This window comes from Tamandua tetradactyla, chromosome 1 (assembly GCF_023851605.1).
Source record: "Tamandua tetradactyla isolate mTamTet1 chromosome 1, mTamTet1.pri, whole genome shotgun sequence".
NCBI lineage: Eukaryota > Metazoa > Chordata > Mammalia > Pilosa > Myrmecophagidae > Tamandua > Tamandua tetradactyla.
In genome coordinates, this window is record NC_135327.1 from 139,740,688 (window position 1) to 139,762,379 (window position 21,692).

The 21,692-nt window shown below is 36.3% G+C and overlaps 1 protein-coding gene across 6 annotated transcripts in view; it reads left to right on the forward strand.

The window, feature by feature from the left end:
• Positions 1-21,692, forward strand: part of MAGI2 (membrane associated guanylate kinase, WW and PDZ domain containing 2) — a 1,430,555-nt gene that overhangs the window by 1,316,338 nt on the left and 92,525 nt on the right. For all 6 annotated transcript variants that reach the window (XM_077153531.1, XM_077153591.1, XM_077153676.1 and 3 more), the window contains 2 exons: positions 2,186-2,405; positions 3,734-3,877. In XM_077153531.1, coding sequence (XP_077009646.1) covers positions 2,186-2,405; positions 3,734-3,877 — 364 coding nt within the window. The remainder of the gene's footprint in view (positions 1-2,185; positions 2,406-3,733; positions 3,878-21,692) is intronic.

A 21,692-nucleotide genomic window follows, 5' to 3' on the forward strand; every position in this document is an offset into this window, starting at 1 on the left:
TAAAAACATGCTAGAAGTTATCATTAACAATCTGATTTTATCATCTCTAAATGTCTTCAATAATGATATGACTAGATATGAAGGGCCATATCAAAGACCTTCTTTCATAAGTAAATGATCCTTATGAAAATGTAAGAGAGGCTTTTTTTAAAGAATCCTTAGTTTTCCTTAAAATAAAGTATTTTACAAGTTCAAAGCAGCATGATTTTTGACCTAGCCCATGGCTCACTCACTTAAAAGCTAGCAACACTCATAAAAAATTAAACATAGTTTTCTTATTAAAGAATTCTTCAATATGCAGTTCAACTTAAAATCCTGACATATGACACTGGTGTAAAATGAAGTTTGAGACCTTGAACATAGGCCTGATGACAGCTATTGCAGATTTTGACTGTGCCTATTTCTAGTCTTTGGTGTAATCTTTGGGGATACTCTTACATTTCACCCTCTTTTGCTTACCTCATCACACGTCTGGTTGGAAATGGAGCACAAAATAGATATTCCATACCAACACCACACAGATAGTGAAAATAAAGTGACTGTGCTATAACTTAAAACAATGTGACAGCTAAACCACCAAGCAAGCTATTTCTAGAAAAGAACTGACACACACTGACAAATGTCACCCAGTTCAATTCCTTTTGTTAAGTGCATGCATTTGCATAGGTAAGCATCTTATTCAAAGCATATTTTAAATAATTTTATTCTCAACATGGACACTCTCAATAAGCAAGTGGACAGCATGCTGAGGCATGAAATAAAGACTGAATTGTGCAGCTCACAAAAGGAATTTTTTCACCTCTGCAGGGCTAAATAACAAATGTAACTTGCTTAAAGGGTTGATTAAAATAACTACTTCACTAACTCCTTTCCAAGAAGCACAAATAAATACATCTGTTGCTGGGTAACCTCAATGTATTCTCACCAAAAATTAGATTACACTAATGCCAATTGTCGAGCTAAGTGATTTTTAAGAATATATAATATTAAACAGCATCTATGAAGACCGTACACCAATAAAGAACCCATCTACTCTTAAAGATAAAAATTGTACCTGCTTTGACTTTTTTCCTTGGTGCTAAGATTTTTGCAATTCCTCATATTCTCCTGGTAATTTTACATAAAAAAATTATTATTATTTAGAATGTATATTTTTAATCTACATTATATCCCTGGGTAGTTCCTTATAGACTCTTGACAGACAGTAGGCAATAAAGGACAGAATTAAGTGGGCCCTGTAAAAGAGGTGGTGTTCCTGGACCTTACATCAAAAAAAAAAAAAAGATGTGGTAATTTTTAAGTTTATCTTATTAATGATTGCATAATGGCTGGTATTTGCTATTCTAGTCCCTTTTCAGAACTGGAACCACCTCGACTTAGAGCAGTTTGGATTTGCAAAACCACTGGTTCTGGCTCTCTGTATTTATCTAATTAGTAGCATGAGACAAATGTTGGACATAAGCATTTAGCCTTCCATTCCATTCAATGCCCACAGTAGTATCTGACACTAATCTTAATAGCTCTGGTCTAGTGTTTAAACCTCTGAGTAGTGTGTGTCTACTTTTACTAATGACCCAATAACTTGCTACTTGACTTATAGTTGGTGATTATACCCTGTAAGATAAACAGAAAGACCTAGCCTAGCAGGTTAAATAAACTTTAATTATGTATTTGTAAAGTATTTAGAGATCACATCAGCAGTGTTTCCATCAAGTGATATTAGATCTGCCAGCATGTGAGTGATTGGGGACGTGTGGCAGGGGTGTACAGAGGGCAGAGAGAGAGAAAGAGAGAACGTTGGTTAACTGGTGTAAAACAGATATTGGGGGGATGTATAAGTAAGTATTTAAACCCCTGGGTTTGCTGTGGTTGCGGTTGTACAGATTTTAAATACAAAGTCAAAGTGGTATACCATGAGTCTTTTTCCAGAAGATTCTGGTGAACCATCATTTTTATGTTGATTTCTTAAGCAGTCAAGTGAAAAAATATACAACATAGCATTTGTCAAAGATTTTTCAGTACTTTGTATTTAATCTTCCCATAATCTGCATATGCAAAGGGATCACCAAGAGGAGTGCCCTCAGAGCTCTGAGGCCAGACTGTGCCTAGGGGGTGCACCATCACGCTAGGCTAGTGTCTTCAGACTGCTGAGATACCCAAGCAAATGCCATTTCTGTTTATTTAGTTACAGGTCAGAAGTAAAAGCAAGGCAAGATGTGAAGCCAGACATCCGACAACCTCCATTCACAGACTACAGGCAGCCCCCACTGGATTACAGGCAGCCCCCTGGAGGGGACTACCAGCAGCCCCCACCCCTGGACTACAGGCAGCCTCCACTGCTGGACTACAGGCAGCACTCCCCTGACACCAGGCAGTACCCACTGTCAGACTACAGGCAGCCCCAGGTATTTCTACCCCCGTGAAATCACAGCAGGCCCGTGACCAAGACTTCCTGAAATGCAAAGAATGAAGTAAAGCAGGGCCCTTTCCATGTGTAGAAGGCCAAGGAAGAAGCACACTTCAGCAAGTAGAGAGCCAAAATTCTATTCCTAATTCTGATATTAGCCAAGTGACACCTACACCCTTACAACTCCTACATAAATCTACTTTGGATTAAATTAGGACAATAGGTAGGTAGGGAGGGAGGTGGGCAGACAGATAGATAGATATTAGTAACAGGATGAACTAATCCCCCTGATCTTAGCTAGCTAATGTTCAGTATATTGCCTTGTCAAGGTTTAAAAATGTTCATATCTGGCACTTCAAAAGGTGCTGTGAATGCATAAAATTTTCCAGATGCCAGAAATGGAGGTATTTGAGGTCCATAATTATTTACAAGCCTCTCAACTTCCACTCTGTGGCAAAGGGCCAAGCCCTGTATGTAGGGATAAGGTTAGGCTTGACTGCAGTACTGTAAGGTGTAACCTACACAACCACCACCAAGCCACTGTCTACACAATGATGCAGTTATTATAATAAGTTGTTTCATTGAATCCATCCCAATATAAAGGACTTCCTTAGTCTCTCGGAGTTTTAGTTTCCTTAAGAGTGGATCTACCTCATAGACCATGCTGAGAAGTCAGTAAGATACATTTACAAGAAGTAACTAGTCCAGAGCTTGGAATTCAATTCCTGATAAACTAGATACCAAGATATAAGTCAAGCATAATTTCAACTTTATCAGATTACACTGTTTTACCATGAATTGAAGATCACCTTTACCCACAAAGATTTTAAGGAGATGAATGAAGGTCAGGAAATATTGGACATACTGTACTTTATATAGAAGAGAAATTACATTTTGTGCATTTCAACTTGATGCTAATAGTCTGTGCCACAGACAGCTAAAGGAAAATCCCAATTACATAGACATATACACACACACGAGATCCTGACACGTTTATTTAAGGTGCTCAATACCAAAGAATGAGAATGTTCAAGCAAGAGATCACATCAGACCTAAATGTAATACATACATGTTTGCCAAGAAACTGATGAGTACTAAAGTAAGCAAGGTATACTATAGTTCTTTTAAGGACCAAGAAAACTATGTTCTGATCTTTACAAAACCTCTGGAATTTTGTCTCGCATTTTGCTAGATTGTGAAGCCAAATTATTTCTCATAATATCATATCATTTGGAGCATAGTAACATGAGAGAGGAGGATGGAAAGACTGACCACAGAAGCATCTCTGATCCTAAAATCTGTTCCATTTTCTTCCTAATCCCAAAGGATTTCGATTATTTCACTGTGGACATGGAGAAAGGAGCCAAAGGGTTTGGATTCAGCATTCGTGGAGGAAGGGAATACAAAATGGATTTGTATGTATTAAGATTGGCAGAAGATGGGCCAGCAATAAGGAATGGAAGGATGAGGGTAAGAGCAATTTCTTTTTATTGAATTACTTAAATTAATTCTGAAAGAAAAATCCAAGTAAGAAGACTTGATGCAGATTTTTGTCTTCCTTTCATTTAATTACTCCAAATTTTCTAAAGGTTTAGGCAAACACTACTTAAGAATTATAGTCTCTCTCACTTTTCTCCTGCCTATAATTTCTATAGTCTCTCTCATTTTTCTCCTGCTTATGATTTCCACTTGATAAAACCCAATATTATTGTTATTATCCTAAAAAAGCAAACTAAAGAAATGGACAAAGTAAAGACATCTAAGAAATAGATTGAAATGGAAACATGGCTCTATACTTTTTCCTTTGACTTTTATTTCAGTTTCTTAGCTGCCAGAATAAATATCATGCAATGGGTTGGCTTAAACAATAAGAATTTATTAGAGGGTAAGAGTCATCCAAATTAAAGGCATCATCAAGACAGTGCTTTTTCCCAGAAGACTGGAGCTCCCAGGCTGGCTACCAGTGAACTGGGTCTTTGGCTTTTTTGTCACATAACAATGCACTTGACAACCTCTCCTGGCTTCTCCAGCTCTTTCAGTTCCCTTAACTTTCAGCTGCTGATTGTTCCCTCTGGCTTCTCTCTCCTTGTGATTGCCCTATAAGGCAAGGCCTTCAGGAATAGGATTAAGACCCATCTTGACTGACCAGAGCCACAACTTAACTGAAGTAACCTCATCAAAAGGTCTTGTTTACCAAGTTCACACCCACAGGAAAGGATTAAGTTTAAGAACATGTTTTTCTGGGTACATATCACCAAGGGGACATATCGATTATTTCACTGTGGACATGGAGAAAGGAGCCATAGTTTTTATACTTCAATTTTCATTTGAGATTGAATTTTTCAGATTTATTTCTGGTTTTATGCTTTTCTCCCCACATGTAGTAATCCAGTGGTTCTGTGTTTCTTTGAACATATGTCTTTTGTGTTGAGTGGTCTTTTGGTGTTTGATCTTGTGCAGACGGAAGCATTAGGGGAAAGGGATTAAGTTTTTTGAATACAAATTGTCTTTAAAAGTGATGGGGTGGGGGGGGCAACGGTGGCTCAGTGGCAGAGTTCTTGCTTGCCATGCCAGAGACCCAGGTTCAATGCCTGAAGCCTGCCCATGCCTAAAAAAAAAAAAAAAAAGTGATAGTTTAAAACGTTTCAATGACATTGTAAGTTGAGGGTGAATTTTTAAAAAGATCTGATTGATGGGTAACTAATTCTTCATCAAAAGGTAGAAAAACAACAAAACATGGAAACAGAATAGACCACTGGTCTGTCTGTCTCTCTCTCTTTACAAAATGACAACTAGTAAGCACATAATAAAACCTGGTTATTAATATCAATAAAATCTAGAACTCATTCTTGCCTGCCCTCCTTGTCCTCTAAGTTAATGCAATAAAGCTGTGGCTCTTGGGTTCTGGAACCGCAGATTCTGGTTTTCAGCCTCACGAACCCCGATTGCTCCTGGCCAACTGGGTTCTTAGAGATACTGTATTCCTACCGTCAAGTTTACTGCTTCTTGACTCCAATTCTGAAGTCGAGGAATATTCCACAGCACAAAAGTAGAAAGAATGCAGACATGGTCTATTTTGCCCCCTCTTCCAATCCTTTGACAATGAGGATGTGTCAGAGCTGGAATTTGAGCCCTGGCAAGGCCGACGCCAGCGCACGGTCACCCCAATCCTGAACATCAGCTGCAGAGGCGGTTCCAGGATGGGCCTTGCCTCATCATGGTTTCTTGGCTCCGCAGGCTTCCCTAAAAAACCAGAGGAACACTTTCATAACAAACTACAAAAGCCAACTCACAAGTGGTTAAATAAAACAAAATTATTCTTGGTGATGCGGGTGAAATCAGCACAGCACAGAGGACCAGAGTGAAATGAAGAGCTCTGTGACAAGAGGGGGTCTTGTCATTCAGGGGTGAGGCGCCCCCTTGTGGGCTTGAGTGGTGGCCTGTGTGGGTATTGGCCATCCATCCCAAACATTGGCCACGCTTTTAATAAGGGGTCTAAGTGGCAGCCTGCCGGATATCTGCAGTACCCTCCAGGCACAGTAGAAGTACCCTTAAGTAAACAGATACTCACACTCATTCTTATAGCGCATAACCCAGAACAGTGTTTCTCGGTGCGATCTCCTGACTAGCAGCAACACCATCGCCTGGGAACTTGTTAGAAACACACATTAGGTAGCCTTTCCTCCGACTTTCTGAATCAGAAACTCTGGAGGTGGGGCCAGCGAACTGTGTTCTAAGACGCCCTGCGGGTGAATTTGGTGCATGCTGACGTTTGAGAATCACAGAGTGAGGGGACGTTGTCCTGACACAAGTAGGACACAGGTAGGCTGTGTGCGGCTCCGGCTCTGCCCATCCCTCCCGGTTCACTGTCCAGGGCAATTTCCATCCCGCTCCAGCAGTTTTACCTGCCATCCTTAAAGCCATGTAAACACAGATTTTAAATTCTGTAGGCAGATGCTCAATTTTATGAAAGATGCTTTTACTTCTGGCAGGTGATGAAAATGAGTCTTCTACCTGGGTTTCAGAAAATAGTATTTTCACTTGTGGTCAAAGATTATAAAAATAAGCAATATTTCATGCCATTTTTATACAGCAACCCACTCGGTCTGTGTACAAGTTATCCAAAAAGAATTATTCGTTTATCTTATACTATTATATATATATACTTCTGGCGTTTAATCTCAAAGATGAGCCAATCGAGAGTCATAGAAATTTCATGGATCAGATTATACTAGTTGGTTTTAAAATGAAGCTTGTCAGGGAGGAGCGACAACTTCGTCTGCAAATAATGGATTATGTTCAGTATTCAGATATTTTGAGTTTTTCACAGACTCCCAGACTCCGTGTCAGGGAAAGGAGCTGTTTCATGATGTATATTCACAAATGTTCATATTATCTATTATTAGAATTAAATAAAAATTTTGCTTCTGTAGGATTAAAGATCAACATTTTTTCTTAATCATAGCGCATGATTAATTCAAACCCTGTTTTCATTATCAAATGTAATTGTTTAAAGCTAATTTTTTCTACCTTTGTTAGTGTTTAGCAGTTAACAACTGTTCATTCATAGGTGTGTTTAAATTATTTCAGCAAGAACCCAGGAATGGCCAATATTCATAAATATTGAATATTGATATCAATCAATTAATATATTGATTTTTTTAACTAATTAATAAACTTCGTAACATAGAGAGTCCCAATTTGGAAATTTCACAATAAAATTAGGGACCTATTTTTCATTTTATTGTAAAGTTCCTCCTGATACTATTGGTACTCATATATATCTTAAATACATGTAAAGATCATGCTTATAAGGAAGATTTTAACTCCATGGGCTTTACAAGTTGGTTTGTAAACTTCCAAGACTCCCCAGAGAAGTAGAAGAACCAGACATTCACAGGATATCATTACAAATAAGCTCAAAAGAAGTTAGCACCATGCTGGTTCTGACTAGCCTTTAAAACACTAGGCATATGCTTCCTTGTTAATGCACTTCTTTGACCTTCAGTCTCAATCCATTATTTCCTTTCTACCTACACTAAACACACACACACACACATGCATGCACAAACATTTTATGATCAGATAAATTTGGAAAACATTGGGTTTTTTCCTCTTTTTTCATGACCAAGAAAAGAAGGAAAAGGCCAGGTAATGATCTAGAAATTGTATAATCTCTAAGATTATACACAATACAGTAAAATTGCTCAAACCAGAATGACTACTGAAAAGCTGAGTGATTCTGAAAAGTCATTTCATGTAAGCATTAATGACTGACTGTGCTGTTTGATTAGGAATGTAAATAATACTTAATTTGAACACTTAGTTAATATTCCAGATTTCAACCTCTAGACATCAGAAGTTAGAGGAAAATGGTACTATACACCTGTTTAATAGTACAGGGCTTTGCTGGAATGTAGTGAAAACCATGTAAGGGGACGTCAGAGGAGACAGCTAGCATGTGTGTGAGGACATCCGACTCATCCTGGGCATTTTGAGAAATTAGTACAGATGAGTACTTTTAAAGCATTTCCTTAGGCATCCAAGTGGTCTCTTACACATCCAACTGAAATGTCAATGGCCTTCCCACCTGAGGTGCTCTTTCATGGAATAGGTGAGGGTCTGGTAGACACATCCCAGAAGTGAGTCACACGCGACTGATTTCACTCTAACTTTTCCTGGCCACCTGCAGCAGGGAGAATTATCTTAGCAGTGGTCTTTGGCAAATTAGACTATCTGCGTTTCAAATTGATTAAATAAATATTCCCATAGAACATCATCCCCACCCACCCCCTTTGAAAAGCATTGTATGTTTACTCAATTTCTTTGTGAACCAAGTAAATACTTCTTTTCACTTGATGAAACGAGTCAGATCACACAAGAATTCTCATAAGGTACGAGATCAGTGGGTTCTTTCAAAATATGAGAATGTACTGACAGCAAACCATGATCAGAGAATAGCTGGGCAACTATAGCCCCTTTGGAGGGTCAGATTTATGGGCCAAAGCCTACATACAGAAGAGATGGCAAGAAATTCTTTTTCAGAAAATCAATTAGATACTCATTTAAAAGAGAAGTTCTAGAACTCCCTATATCAGAAACACATAAGAGTAACTAAATCAATAAAATTAAAGACTTACTAAAAAAAGCATGACTATTTTGAGCCCTTCCCCAGCCCCATTCCCAACCTCCAAAATGGCAAAGATGTTACATTCGCCTTATTAAACTTAGAAACATCCATTTACTATTTTGAATCTCAGTTTTCTTATCTATTAAGTTGGAAGAATGATATCTCTCTTTTAGAGTTGTTGGAAGGGTTTAAGAAAAATATCAGGAGGTATTGCTATGATTAAGACAAAAGAGTGAGGTATTACTTTGAGGGAAAAGAAGGAGGCATAGATACTAAGATAGTTCATGGAAGAGAATTGGAATAATAGTGCAGTTAGAATAAACAGGAAGAAAAACCATATGGATCATAATAACATAAAATATTCACTTAAGCAAAAAGAAGTGGGGAGTAGGAAGTTTTGACATTGAGAAAATTTTTCAGCATTAATTAATGTTGAATTAGACAATAGACAACAAAACAAAAAAATTTGAAAATAAGAATAGGAAATAGAAATATATAACTATCATATCTGATTGCTTTCTGATTGCTTTTCTTTGGTCACTTAAGACCAATGTCATAAGAGGAACATTTCAGATTTTTAAAAAAAGTATATGAAATTACTAAAAAATTTTATTACAGCTATTTGTTTGGAAAAGAAGACCAGGTATAAGTTGTAAAATAGTCTTAATAAAGTTGATAAAGATAACATTTTCCTAACTGGTGACTAAATCTCTGATACAAGGCTCTCAGGGGCATAATCTAATTAAAAATGAAAAATAAATGGAAAATACAGGCAAAGATGATGAGCATACAACATAAATACCGGTGAAGCTCAGTGAAGCAGACAATCTAAGAAATCAAGAGATGTTTGGAGGGAAGGGATAGTATTTCTAAGTGATTAAATAAAAGTCTGAGGATCAGTTCAAAGAGACTCTTAAAGGAGATCAAGATCGTTCTTTAAAAAGGTAAAATATATTCCTTTGTCCATAAAAGTATAAAATATTCCCCATTTCCGTAAAATGCATTTTGTATTATAAATAAGAGCACCATTTTATAACATCATCACTTTGCAGCTGTGTTACAGATGTATATGCCAATTTAGCATCGCACAAGCTTACCTTAAAATGTATCCCACCTTCTTCCTGAATAATAGGATGCTATAGGAGCATTCTGTATTGTATGCATGATTACTCTGTAAACCCACAACTTCTCTAATAAAGAAAAAAGAAAGTCTGCCTACAGTGGACCTTGAAGTGACATAAAACATTTTGTTAGATTTAACAATGTGGCTTTTCAGAGAAAAAAAATGAAACTGCTCACCTATTCTTTTATTTATTTATTTATTTATTTGGCAAAAACAAAATTTTCTGATAGTGGCTTATTTTGAATTTGTCACCTTTCTTTCTCTTGTCCAAATATCCCAAATATCATTAACCTCTGACTACAGGATAGAAGTATCCTAATTTATATGTTGCCTTAATTAAAAATGAAACCATATAGGAGAACACTTCTAACATATGAAATTGGCATCAATACTAGCAAGCACCCACACACCCACCATCCAGCTTAAGAAACAAACATTCCCTATCTCCTAGACCCAACTCATATCCTCCCTCAATTCCATTCCCCTCCCACTCTCTCACCTGCAGAAATAACCACCGTCCTAAATAAACTCTCACCTTCTCTTCTAGTTTTACTACATATTGTGTATCCCTCAATTATATCATTTAATTTTGCACACTTTTTGAACTTTATATAGATGGCATCATACTGTGCTTGCCCTTCTCTGATTTGCTTTTTATACTTTATGGTCATGAGATTCATCCAAGTTAGTGCAAGGCTTTCTCTAGACTAGTCTACACCTAAGAGGGGTTACATGTTTAACTTAACTAAATAACGTAAGTGTATTTCCTTAAAGGGTGTACACATTCATATCCCCATAAGCAATGTACAAGAGTTCCTCACAACACAACCTCACAAGACTTTTATTTTAGACTTTTCGGTGTTCATCCCAGTGGGCAGAAGATGATAACGCATTTAGGTTTCAATTTTCATTTCTTGATTACAAATGATGTTCAGCCTCTTAAGTTTATTGGACTTTCATGTTCCCTCTTAAATAAAAATGGCACTTCATATCTTTTTCCCATTCTCTGTTGAATTTTTTGCTCTTTCCATATTGATTTAGAAGTGTTTTATATGTTCTTGGTAATTGTTTTTCATCGATTTATGTGTTATAAACTTGTTGCCCCAGTTTATGGCTTGTAGGTACTCTTTCTCTAAGGTGTCATTTGATATACAGAAAGTCTCAATATTAGTATAATTGAGTTAATCATCCTTTTCCTTTATGGTTTGTATTTTCTTTGTCTGGTTTGAGAAATCATTTCCCAATAACATAATTTTAAAGATCTGTTCCTGTAACAGCTTCTAAAATTTTATTAGTTTGCATTTCACATCTAAGTCTTTAATCATCTAGAATTGATTTCTCTGTGTGATATAAACTAGAAATCCAATTTCAGTTTTTCCATATGGATAACCACCTGCCCCAGCATCATTAATTGAATATTCCCTGGTTTCCCTCCAGTCTGACATGACAGCTCTATAATAAACAAAATTTCTTAACATTCAGTGGTCTGTTTATACATTCTTTAAAGTGGTACACCAGTCTATTTGTCTATCCCTGCATCAGCATCACATGTACTCTACTTTTATAATAAGTTTTGAGTTTTTGCAGAGAAACTGTTCTCCCCTTACCCCCAGACACACATCTTAACTCTTCAGGAATGTTTAGATGTTCTTGGGTCTTGGCCCTTCCATATAAATTTTAGAATTTGCTTAGCAAGTTTCTAAAAAAAATCCTGTTGGAATATTTTTTAGAATTGCTTGGAATCTATAAGTAAATATTGGGAAAGCTCACATCTTTTTCATATTGAGGCTTTCTATCCATGAACATGGGATAATCCATTTATTTAGATTTTCCTTAAAGTGCTTAAAAGTTTTATTGTTATTCCATTAAAGACCTGCAATTTTCTCTTAGGTTTATTCCCAAGCACTTTGTATTCTTTTTCACTTATGTTTATAGTATCTTTAAATGTAATTTTTAAATTAACTGTTTGTTGCCAGAGAGAGAAAAGCAATTGATTTTGTATATTAGTTGTATATTAGTTGATTGCATTGTGCAAAATTGCTGAACGCTGACTAATTCAAATAACTTATCTGTGCATCCCTCTGTGCTTTATACATTGGTAATGTCATTTTCTTCAAATAATGAGAGTTCTGTTTCTCTTAAGATTTTTTGAATTTCTTTTTCTTATTTCACTACACTGGCTGGGGTTTTCAGTATGATATTGAATAGAAGTGGTAAGAATAGGCACGCTTGTTTCATTTCTAACCCTGTAGGGACTGCATTAAACATCTCACCATTAACATGATACTTAATGGGCATTTGTAGATAACCTTTCTCAGATTAAGCATGTTCCCTTCTATTACCAGCTTGCCAGGAGAATTTATTATAAACAGATATTGAATTGTATCCACTTTTTCTGCATCCGATGACAGTATCATATGATTTTTTTCTTTAATATGTTAACATGATTAACCATATTAATGGATATTTATATAATATCCATTTTGATTTCCTAGGTTAGTCTCACTTCTTCATTATTATCTTTTTTTTAGGAATTGCTCAATTCCATTTTCTGATATTATGTCTAAAATTTTTGTATCTTTGTTTTTGAGAAAGATTGGCCTATAATTTTCCTTTCTTATGTCTTCAAATGATTTTGATATCAAAGCTATACTAGCCTTATAAAATGAGAAAGAGAGTCATCTTTTTTTTGTTTTTATTCTCTGGAAAGTGTATTTAAGTTTGAAATTATCCTTGAATGTTTGGAAGAATGCCCCTGTAAATCCATCTAGGCTTACTATGTTTCCTTCATGTGAAAATGTCTGTGATTATTTCTATAATGATTAAGGGGCCCTTCAGTTTTTCTATTTCTTCTTGAGTCATGTCTGATAAATTGCTTTTTTCTAAGAATTTATTTGTCATCTTAGTTTTCAAGTTTATTGAATTTTTATAATATTCTCTTATTATATTTTTAACATTTGAAGTCCTTGTATTTATGTTCCCTTTCTGGCTATTGTTTGTTTACACATTCTCTCTGTTTTTTTTTTTTTCCTTTACTAACCCCTGAGATTTGTTCATTTTCCATTTTTTATTCTTTTTGAAGAATCAGCTCATAAATGTTTACCCATTTATGTTCTTATGTTTAATATTTCCTTCCTTCCATTTTCTTTGGGTTGAATCTGCTGTTCCTTTCCTCCTTAAGCTGAGTGCTTAGATCAGTTATTCTCAGCCTGTCTTCATGTTTATTAATAATGTATGAGTAAGGCTATAGCTTCTATATGTAATAAGTTCATTATTTTAAGTTCTAAATATGTTCTGATTTCCAGTATGGTTTCTTTTTTTTTTATTCATGGGTTATATACAAAGTGTTTTTGTTTTTATTTCTAAATGTATGGGGATTTTCTGGTTAGTTTTATATTCTTGTTTTCTAGCATAATTCCATTGCTTTCAGATAACTTACTCTATATGGTTTCAGTCTTTCAAAATATTGTGGCTTGCTCCTTGGCATAACATTCATTTTTGTATATGATCCATGCGTGCTTGAGTAGAATGTGCATTCTGCAGTTGGTGAGTATATTGTTCTATAAATGTGTCTATTGCATGAAGCTTAATTATTGTGCCATTTAAATATTCTATTGTCTTAGTAACTTTTATCTATTTGACCTATTAAACACTGAGCTAGGTTGTTAAAACTCTTTCATCTAGTAGTGATTTTGTAAACTTTGCTGTGAAGATCTGTCAGGTTTTGCTTCATGTGTTTTGGGCCATTTTATTTGGTACTCAAATATTTATGGTTTGAATACATTATATTTTCCAAGTGACTTAAATCTTTTATCATTATGCAATAATCTACTATGTCTCCAGCAATGCTTTTTTTTTTAAGGCCTATTTGTCTGATATTAATGAAGTATACCAGTTTTCTTTGGTATGTGTGTTTCAACTTTTTGCTTTCAGTCTTGTCTGTCTCTTTATATATTAGTTTTTACTCTGGTCTATAAGAGCTGGGTTATGTATTTTTTAACAATCTTTGCTTTTTAACTAGATCAATTTACATTCATTTTGATTATTCATTTTTAATTTTAATTCTACCATCTTATTTTGTCCATTTTCTATTAGTCTGGATTTTTTGTTTCACTCTTTTTGTTCTTTTATTTTTTTTTTAATAGCCCCTTGGGACTCAATTCATGCATATCTCTCCTATTAGCCTCCCCAGTTATAATTCCTAAGCTATATTTTCCATCCTTGATGCCCATTCATCAAAATGGAACTTCAAAGCGCCCAGGAATCAGCAGCTGCCTTCTGGGGAAAAACTGCCTTTGACACGTGTTTACCTTCCACAAGTCCTGTTTTCACTTTGTTGCACTGAATCAGAGGATTCTTTTCTTGCCTGTTTAGCAATGGTAGGGCCATTCAAAATATCTAATCTACCTTATTTCTAGAAACAGAAAGTTTCAGTCACATTTATTTTTGATGACTATACTAGTCAGGGTTCTCTGGGGAAATAGAAACAATAGGAGATATCTGTAATCATGAGATTTTATAAAAGTGTCTCACGAGTCCAAATTTTATAGGGCAGGTGGGATGCTCAGTACTCTGATGAAGGTTTTCGATGAATTCCTCAGGAGAGGCTGGCTGGCTGAAGTAGAGATGAAAAGTCTCTCTTCTGTTTGTTGAATCCATCACTTCTCCTTTTTTGTTTTTTATTTTTGTTTGTTTAGAATCTTTTAAAACATTTTTAATTGTGAAATATAGCATATATACAAAAAAGCAATAAATTTCTATGTACATCGTAAAAGTACTTATAGAACAGATTTCAGAGTTTGGTATGAATTACAGTTCCACAATTTCAGGCTTTTCCTTCTAGGTGCTCCAAGACACTGGAGACTAAAAGAAATATCAGTATAATGATTCAATAGTCATACTCATTTGTTAAATCCTGTCTTCTCTGTTGTAACTCCTCCTCCTTTGATCCTTCTTGCAACCTCTAGGGGTATTTGGTCTATGCTCATTCTAGGTTGTTCATGTTGGAAAGGGGTGTTGACAGTATGGGATAGGGGAATGGAGTTAGTTGACATTCTCGGAGAGCCTGGCCCCTCTGGGTTTCAGGACTTATCTGGCCAGGAACCATTTGGAGGTTGTAAGTTTCTGGAAAGTAATCGTAGTGTGTGAAACTTTTGTAGAATCTCAGATAGACCCCTAGGAGTTCTTAGGGTTAACATAAATAGTGTTGGGTTTTGACAAACCGTGGTAATTAGCAATATCAGGCTGAAACTTGCAAAGAGTCACCTCCAGAATAGCCTCTCGAATCTATTTAAACTCTCTTAGCCACTGATACCTTTTTCTATTACATTTCTTCCCCCGCTCTTGGTCAGAAAGGCATTGTCAAGCCCATGGTGCCAGGGTGAGTCTCATCCCTGGGAATCGTGTCCCACATTGCCAGGGAGACTTTCACCCCTGGATGTCATGCCCACATAGCAGGGGAGGGTAATGATTTTCCATGAAGAGTTGGGCTTAGAGAGAGAGAGGCCACATCTGAGCAACAAAAGGGACCCTCTGGAAATAACTCTCAGGCATAACTATAACTACAGAATAAGCTTCATAAGAGCAAGCCCCAAGATCAAGGGCTTGGGCTATTGACTTGGCAGTCCCTAATGTTTGAGACAGCATCAGGGGTTTCCCTGGTAGTTAAGTTGAGTAGTTGCATAATTTTTCTCCCATCCCTCAAGGGACTTTGCCAATATTTTTTAATTATCTGCCCAAATCACTCTGGGATGTATCCAAGTATTGCATTAAGCTATGCAAAATTACAAGCCCTCATTCCCATTCTGGGTTCCATGTGTTTGGGTTGTTTAAATGAGCTATCTAGACTGATTGAATTAAATTATGTGCTACAGAAAATTTAGGTTTTGGACAAAATAAGCCTCTCTTCCTTTGATCTCATACAGCAGGTGAAGTTCTAAAATACAGACACAATCGTCCTTTTCCCCATGTTCTGATTTCCCTTAGTCCCAGTGAGATTGACTTCATTCTAATCTCTAATTGAAGCCTCTTTTAAGGTTTCTTTAACGGTTATTATATGTTGCAATGCTGACTTTCAGCACTGCAGAACTCCAACTCTAAGACTTAGGTGTCACACAGGTACCCAAAGTTCCAGGGAAATAACAGGTTATCCATGTATATAGCACAGCATCTCAAAATCTAGAAATAACACTTACAGCTCTGGGCTAAATGTGACTGCTATAAGAGCTTATAATCTAGGCCCCAATTTTTCCTATAAGTATTTTCTAAAAGGGATCATAGAATATTTGTTCTTTAGTTTCTGGCTTATTTTGCACCACATAATGTCCACAATGTTCATTCACCTCATTGCATGCCTTACAACTTCCATCCTTTCTGTAGCCACACAATATTCCATCATATGCATACACCACAATTCACCATTCTGCTTCTCAGTTAATGTCTCCTTCAGCCACCTCCATCCATTGAGCATCATGGATAATGTCCAAAGTAAACAATCCATGTCTCACATTATCCTTACTTAGTTGTATAATCATAAACACTCTTAATTTTAGACAATTTTCATTGATCCAAAGAGAAAAATAACAGATAAATACACTCCCACCAAATAGAAAACCCAAACCTCCCCTTAACTCTTGTCCTTCCCCCCATCTCCAATTATTTAGCCTGGTATTACTGTGGTAATATTGATGTCTTCCTGTTATATATAGGCCACAGCATGCAGTACCCCTCTATTATTGACAATTTGTACAAGATTCATACCTTTGAAGTAGTTCATACAAGAACTTATTTACATTTTTAGTGTTAATCAGTGGGATATAAGGTGCTATACAACGCCTTTCAATCATGTTCACCTTTAGTATGGCAATATTACTTATAAAACCACTAATAAACTACCTTCACTGCTATCCATTCCCTTACAGTAAAATTCTACCTCATAAGCTAACTGTGTACTCATCTCTACCTTCTGTGTATCTCTAGTCTCCCTATATTCTTCATTTAAGCACCTGAGTTTAATTGTACCTTTACCATGGTCATAATAGCAAAATAATACACTATCTATCCATTTGTGTCTGACTTACTTCACTCAGCATTATGTCCTCAAGGTTCATCCATGTTGTCACATAGTTCAGGACCTCATTTCATCTTACTGCTGCATAATATTCCATCGTATGTATAGGCCACATTTTGTTTATCCACTTATCTGTTGAAGGGCACTAAGATTGTTTCCATCTTTTGGCAATTATGAATAATGCTACTATGAACATTGGTGTGAAAATGTCTGTTTGTGTCACTGCTTTCAGCTCTTCTGGGTGTAAACCATGTAGTGGCATTGCTGAGTTGTAGGGCAACTTGATATTTAGTTTTCTGAAGAACTACGAAGCTGTCTTCCACAACAGCTGTACCATTATACACTCCCTGTAGCAGTGAATAAGTGTCCCCATTTCTCCACATCCTCTCCAACATTTGTAGTTCCCTTTTTGTTTAATAGCAGCCATTCTTATAGGTCTGAGGTGATATCTCATTGTAGTCTTGATTTGCATTTCCCATATGGCTAATGAAAATGAGCATCAATTCATGTGCTTTTTAACCATCTGTAGTAGTTAGGTTCAGGTGTTAGTTTGGCTAGGTGAAGGTGCCTAGTTCTGTTGCTGTGGACATGAGCCAATGGCATGTAAATCTCATCTGTTGCTGATTACATCTGCACTCGGTTAGGAGGCATGCCTGCTGCAATGAGTGCTGTTTGATTTAATTGGATGGTGCTTAAATGAGAGAGCTCAACATAGCACAGCCAAAGCCACTCAGCATACCTCATGTCAGGACCTGCAGCTCAGCCCAGGCCTTTGGAGATGCAGAAAGGAGTCAGCCCAGGGAAAGTTGCTGGAACCCAGAGGCCTGGAGAGAAGGCCAGTAGCGATCGCCCTGTGCCTTCCCACGTAAGAAAGAACTTCAGTTGGAAGTTAGCTGCCTTTCCTCTGAAGAACGATACGTTAACTAAATAAATCCCCTTTTATTGAAAACCAATCCATCTCTGTTGTGTTCCATTCTGGCAGCTAGCAAACTAGAACACCATCTATACTTGCTCTTTGGGAAAATGCCTATTCGTATCTTTATGAATGGCTTGTTTGTTCTTCTCTTGTTGAGTTATATGATTTCTTTATGTATACAGGATATCAAAATTTTATGCAATACATGATTTAAAAATATTTTCTCCCATTGAGTTGGCTGCCTCTTCACCTCTTGGACAAAGTCCTTTGAGGTACAGAAGCATTTGATTTTGAGAAACTCCTGTCTATTTTTTTTTTTTTTTTCATTATTCTGCTTTGGGTGTAAAGTTTAAGAAGCCACCTCCTATTATTAGGTCTTGAAAATGTTTCCCTACATTTTCTTCTAGGAATTTTATGGTACTGGTTCTTATGTTTAAGTCTTTAATCCACTTTGAGTTAATTTTTGTATAGGGTCTAAGGTAAGGGTCTTCTTTCATTCTTTTGGCTACTAATATGCTCTTTCAGCATCAATCAAGATGGCCATGTGATTTTTCCCTTTCGATTTGAAAATGTGCTATATTACACTGCTTGATTTTCTTGTGTTGAACTCCCCTGATTTCCTGGTATAAACCCCACTTGGTCGTGGTGTATAATCTTTTAATGTGTTCTTGGATTCAAGTTGTTAGCATTTTGTAGGGAATTTTTGCATCTATATTCATTAGGGAGAGTGACCTAGAGTTTTTCCATCTTGTAGCACCTTTATCCAGTTTTGGTATTAGAGTGATGTTAGCTTCACAAAATGAGTCGGTGTTCCTTTTTCCTCAATTTTTTTGGAAGAGTTTGAACAGGATTGCTGTTAATTCTTTTGGAATGTTTGATAAATTCCCTTATGAAGCCATTGGCTCTGAATTTTTCTTTGTAAAAAAATTTTCTGATAACTGATTGAATCTCTTTACTTGTGATTGGTTTGTTGAGATCTTCTATTTCTTCTCTAGTCAGTGTAGGTTGTTTGTATGTTTCTAGAAACTTTGCTCATCTAAGCTGTCTAGTTTGTTGGCATATAGTTGTTCATAATTAATATAACATAAAAATTATAATTTTTTTTCTTACTTCAGGGTCCATGGTAACAATACTCCCTCTCATTTCTGATTTTATTTATTTGCATCATCTCTTTTTTTCTTTGTTAGCCAAGCTAGGGGTCCATTGATTTTATTGATTTTCTCAAAAACCCCGCTTTTAGAATTTTTTAGAATTTATCAATTCTTTCTCTTATGTTTTTGTTCTCCAATTCATTTATTTCTGCTTTAATTTTTGTTATTTCTCTTCTTCTATTTTGCTTTGGGGTTAGTTTGCTGTTCCTTCTCTAGTTCCTCCAGATAAGCAGTTAAGTCCTCTATTTTTGCCTTTCTTCCTTTTAAATATAGGCATTTTGGGCAATAAATTTCACTCTCCACACTACCTTTGCTGCATCCCATAAGTTCTGATAGGTTGTATTCTCATTTTCATTTGTTTCCAGATATTCACCAATTTTTCTAGCAATTTCTTCTTTGACCCACTGATTACTTAAGAGTGTGCTATTTAATCTCTATATATTTATGAAATTTCTGTTTCTTTGGTGGTTATTGATTTCTAGCTTCATTCCATTGTGGCCAGAGAAAGTGCTTTGAACAATTTCAATCTTTATAAATTTATAAAGATCTGTTTTGTCCCCCAGCATATGATCTATCCTGGAAAAAATTCCATAAGCTCTAGAGAAGAATGTATATCCTGGTGTTTGGGGGTGTAACAGTCTATATATTCCTGTTAGGTCTAATTCATTTATGAAATTGTTTAAGTTCTCTGTTTTCTTGTTGATCCTCTGTGTCTTTGTTCTACCTATAGAGGAGAATGGTGTGTTGAAATCTTCCACTATTATCATTGAACCACCTATTCCTCCATTTGCTCCTTTTGCCCATGTTTGCCTCGTGTACTTTGGAGCTCCTAGACTAGGAACATAAACATTTATGATTGTTATTTCTTCTTCATGAATTATCCCTTTTATTAATATGCAGTGTCCTTCCTTGTCTCTTTTGACTTTTTTACATTTAAAGTCTATTTTGTCCGATATTAATTGAGCTACTACTGCTTTCTTTTGGTTGCGGCTTGCATGGAACATCTTTTTCCATCCTTTCACTTTCAATTGATTTGCATCCTTGGATCTAAGATGAGTCTCTTATAAGCAGCACATAGATGGATCATATTTTTTAATCCATTCTGCCAATCTGTCTTTTAATTGGTGAGTTTAGTCTGTTAATGTTCAATGTTATTACTGTTAAGGTATTTCTTAAATCTACTATCATATCCTTCGGTGTTCATTTGTCAGATATACATATTCGTTTCCTTCTTTCTCTTTTTATCCTTCAAATCACCCTTACTGGTACTCTTCAATTCTGTGCTCTCCTCCAGACCTCCCTCTCCTATTTTTTTCATCCAACAGGACTCTCTAGCATTTCCTGTAGGGCAGGTTTTATGTTGACAGATTCTCTCAGTTTTTGTCTATCTTTGAAAATTTTAATCTCTCCCTCATTTTTTTTTTTTGTATACTGTATGGCAGGGTCAGATTTCATTCTTTTTCCATGTGAGTATCCAGTTAATGCAGCACCATTTGTTGAATTTTTTTTGTTTGGTTCTTTGTTTTTGTTTGGTTGGTTCTTTGTTTTTGTTTGTTTGGAGGGGAAGTACATAGGCCAGAAATCAAATCTGGGTCTGCCGCATGGCAGGCAAGAATTCTGCCACTGAACTACCCTCGCAACCCCCTCCATCACTTTAGAAGGACAACTTAGTTGGATAAAGAATTCTTGGTTGGAAATCCTTCTCTTTCAGGATCTGAAATACATCACACAACTGCCTTCTCACTTTCATGGTGTCTGTTAAGTAGTGAGAACTCAGTCTTATGTGGTTTCTCTTGTATATGGTAAGTTGCTTTTCTCTTGCTGCTTTCAGTGCTTTCTGAAAATAAGTATTTTCTGCTTCTTTTCAACATCTGAAGCTGATTAGTTTGTATCTTAGAGTAGGCCTATTTGGATTTATTCTATTTGAGATTAGTTGGGCTTCTTTGATTTGCATATTTTTGTCTTTTATAAGGATTAGGAAGTTTTCCCCCATTTTCTCCTCAGCTAATCTTCCTAGCCCTTTCCTCTTCTCTTCTCCTTCTGGGACACCAGTGATTCTTATATTTGTGCACTTCATGTGGTCCATCAATTCCTTGAGATCCAATTCCAGTTTTTCAATGTTTTTTGCCATTTGTTCTTTTGTGTACTTAGATTCAGTTGTCCTGTCCTCTAATTCACTTATTCTTTCTTCTGGCTCTTCACGTATGCTGTTGTGTGTCTCTAGTACATTTTTAATTTGGGCTACAGTATCTTTCATCTCTGTGATATGTGTAATTTTTCTATTTATTCTTTCAAATTAGTCTTTATACTCTTCTAGTGTCTTCTCAATATCCTTTATGACATTAACTTACCCACTGAATTTACCTACGAGATTTGTATGAACAACTTTGATTAGTTGTTCCAAATTCTGTTTTCTCTGGTGTTTTAATTTAATCATTTGCTGGGTCATATCAGAAGCGTGCAGCTTCATATGCTTTGTGATTTTCTGTGGCCTTTGAGGCATTTGATTATCCTGATAGGGTTATTTTGAAAATTGATTTCCCTCAGTTGTCTAAGGTTTTGGTTTGCACTAAAAGTCTCCTATTGCACTTTGCTTTTCAGTAATTCCTCACCAAACCAAGGCTCAGACCACATGCTGGAGATGCAACTCTACTTGAGGATCTGTTTAAAGCTAGACAGATAGGCAGTTTGCCAGGTTGCACTTTCCATTTCTTCCCTGTAGATGGTGCTCTTGGGCCTCCTCTTCCCCTTAGGCCCACATCTCCCCAACTGCAGCAGCCACATGAGCTGGATGGAGACTTGGTACAATTCCAGCCAGGTCCAGTCATCCTGGTGTGTGCTGAAAGCTACCAGTCAGAGCTGTGGGGGTAGTGTGCACCTTAGCAGCAATTCCACT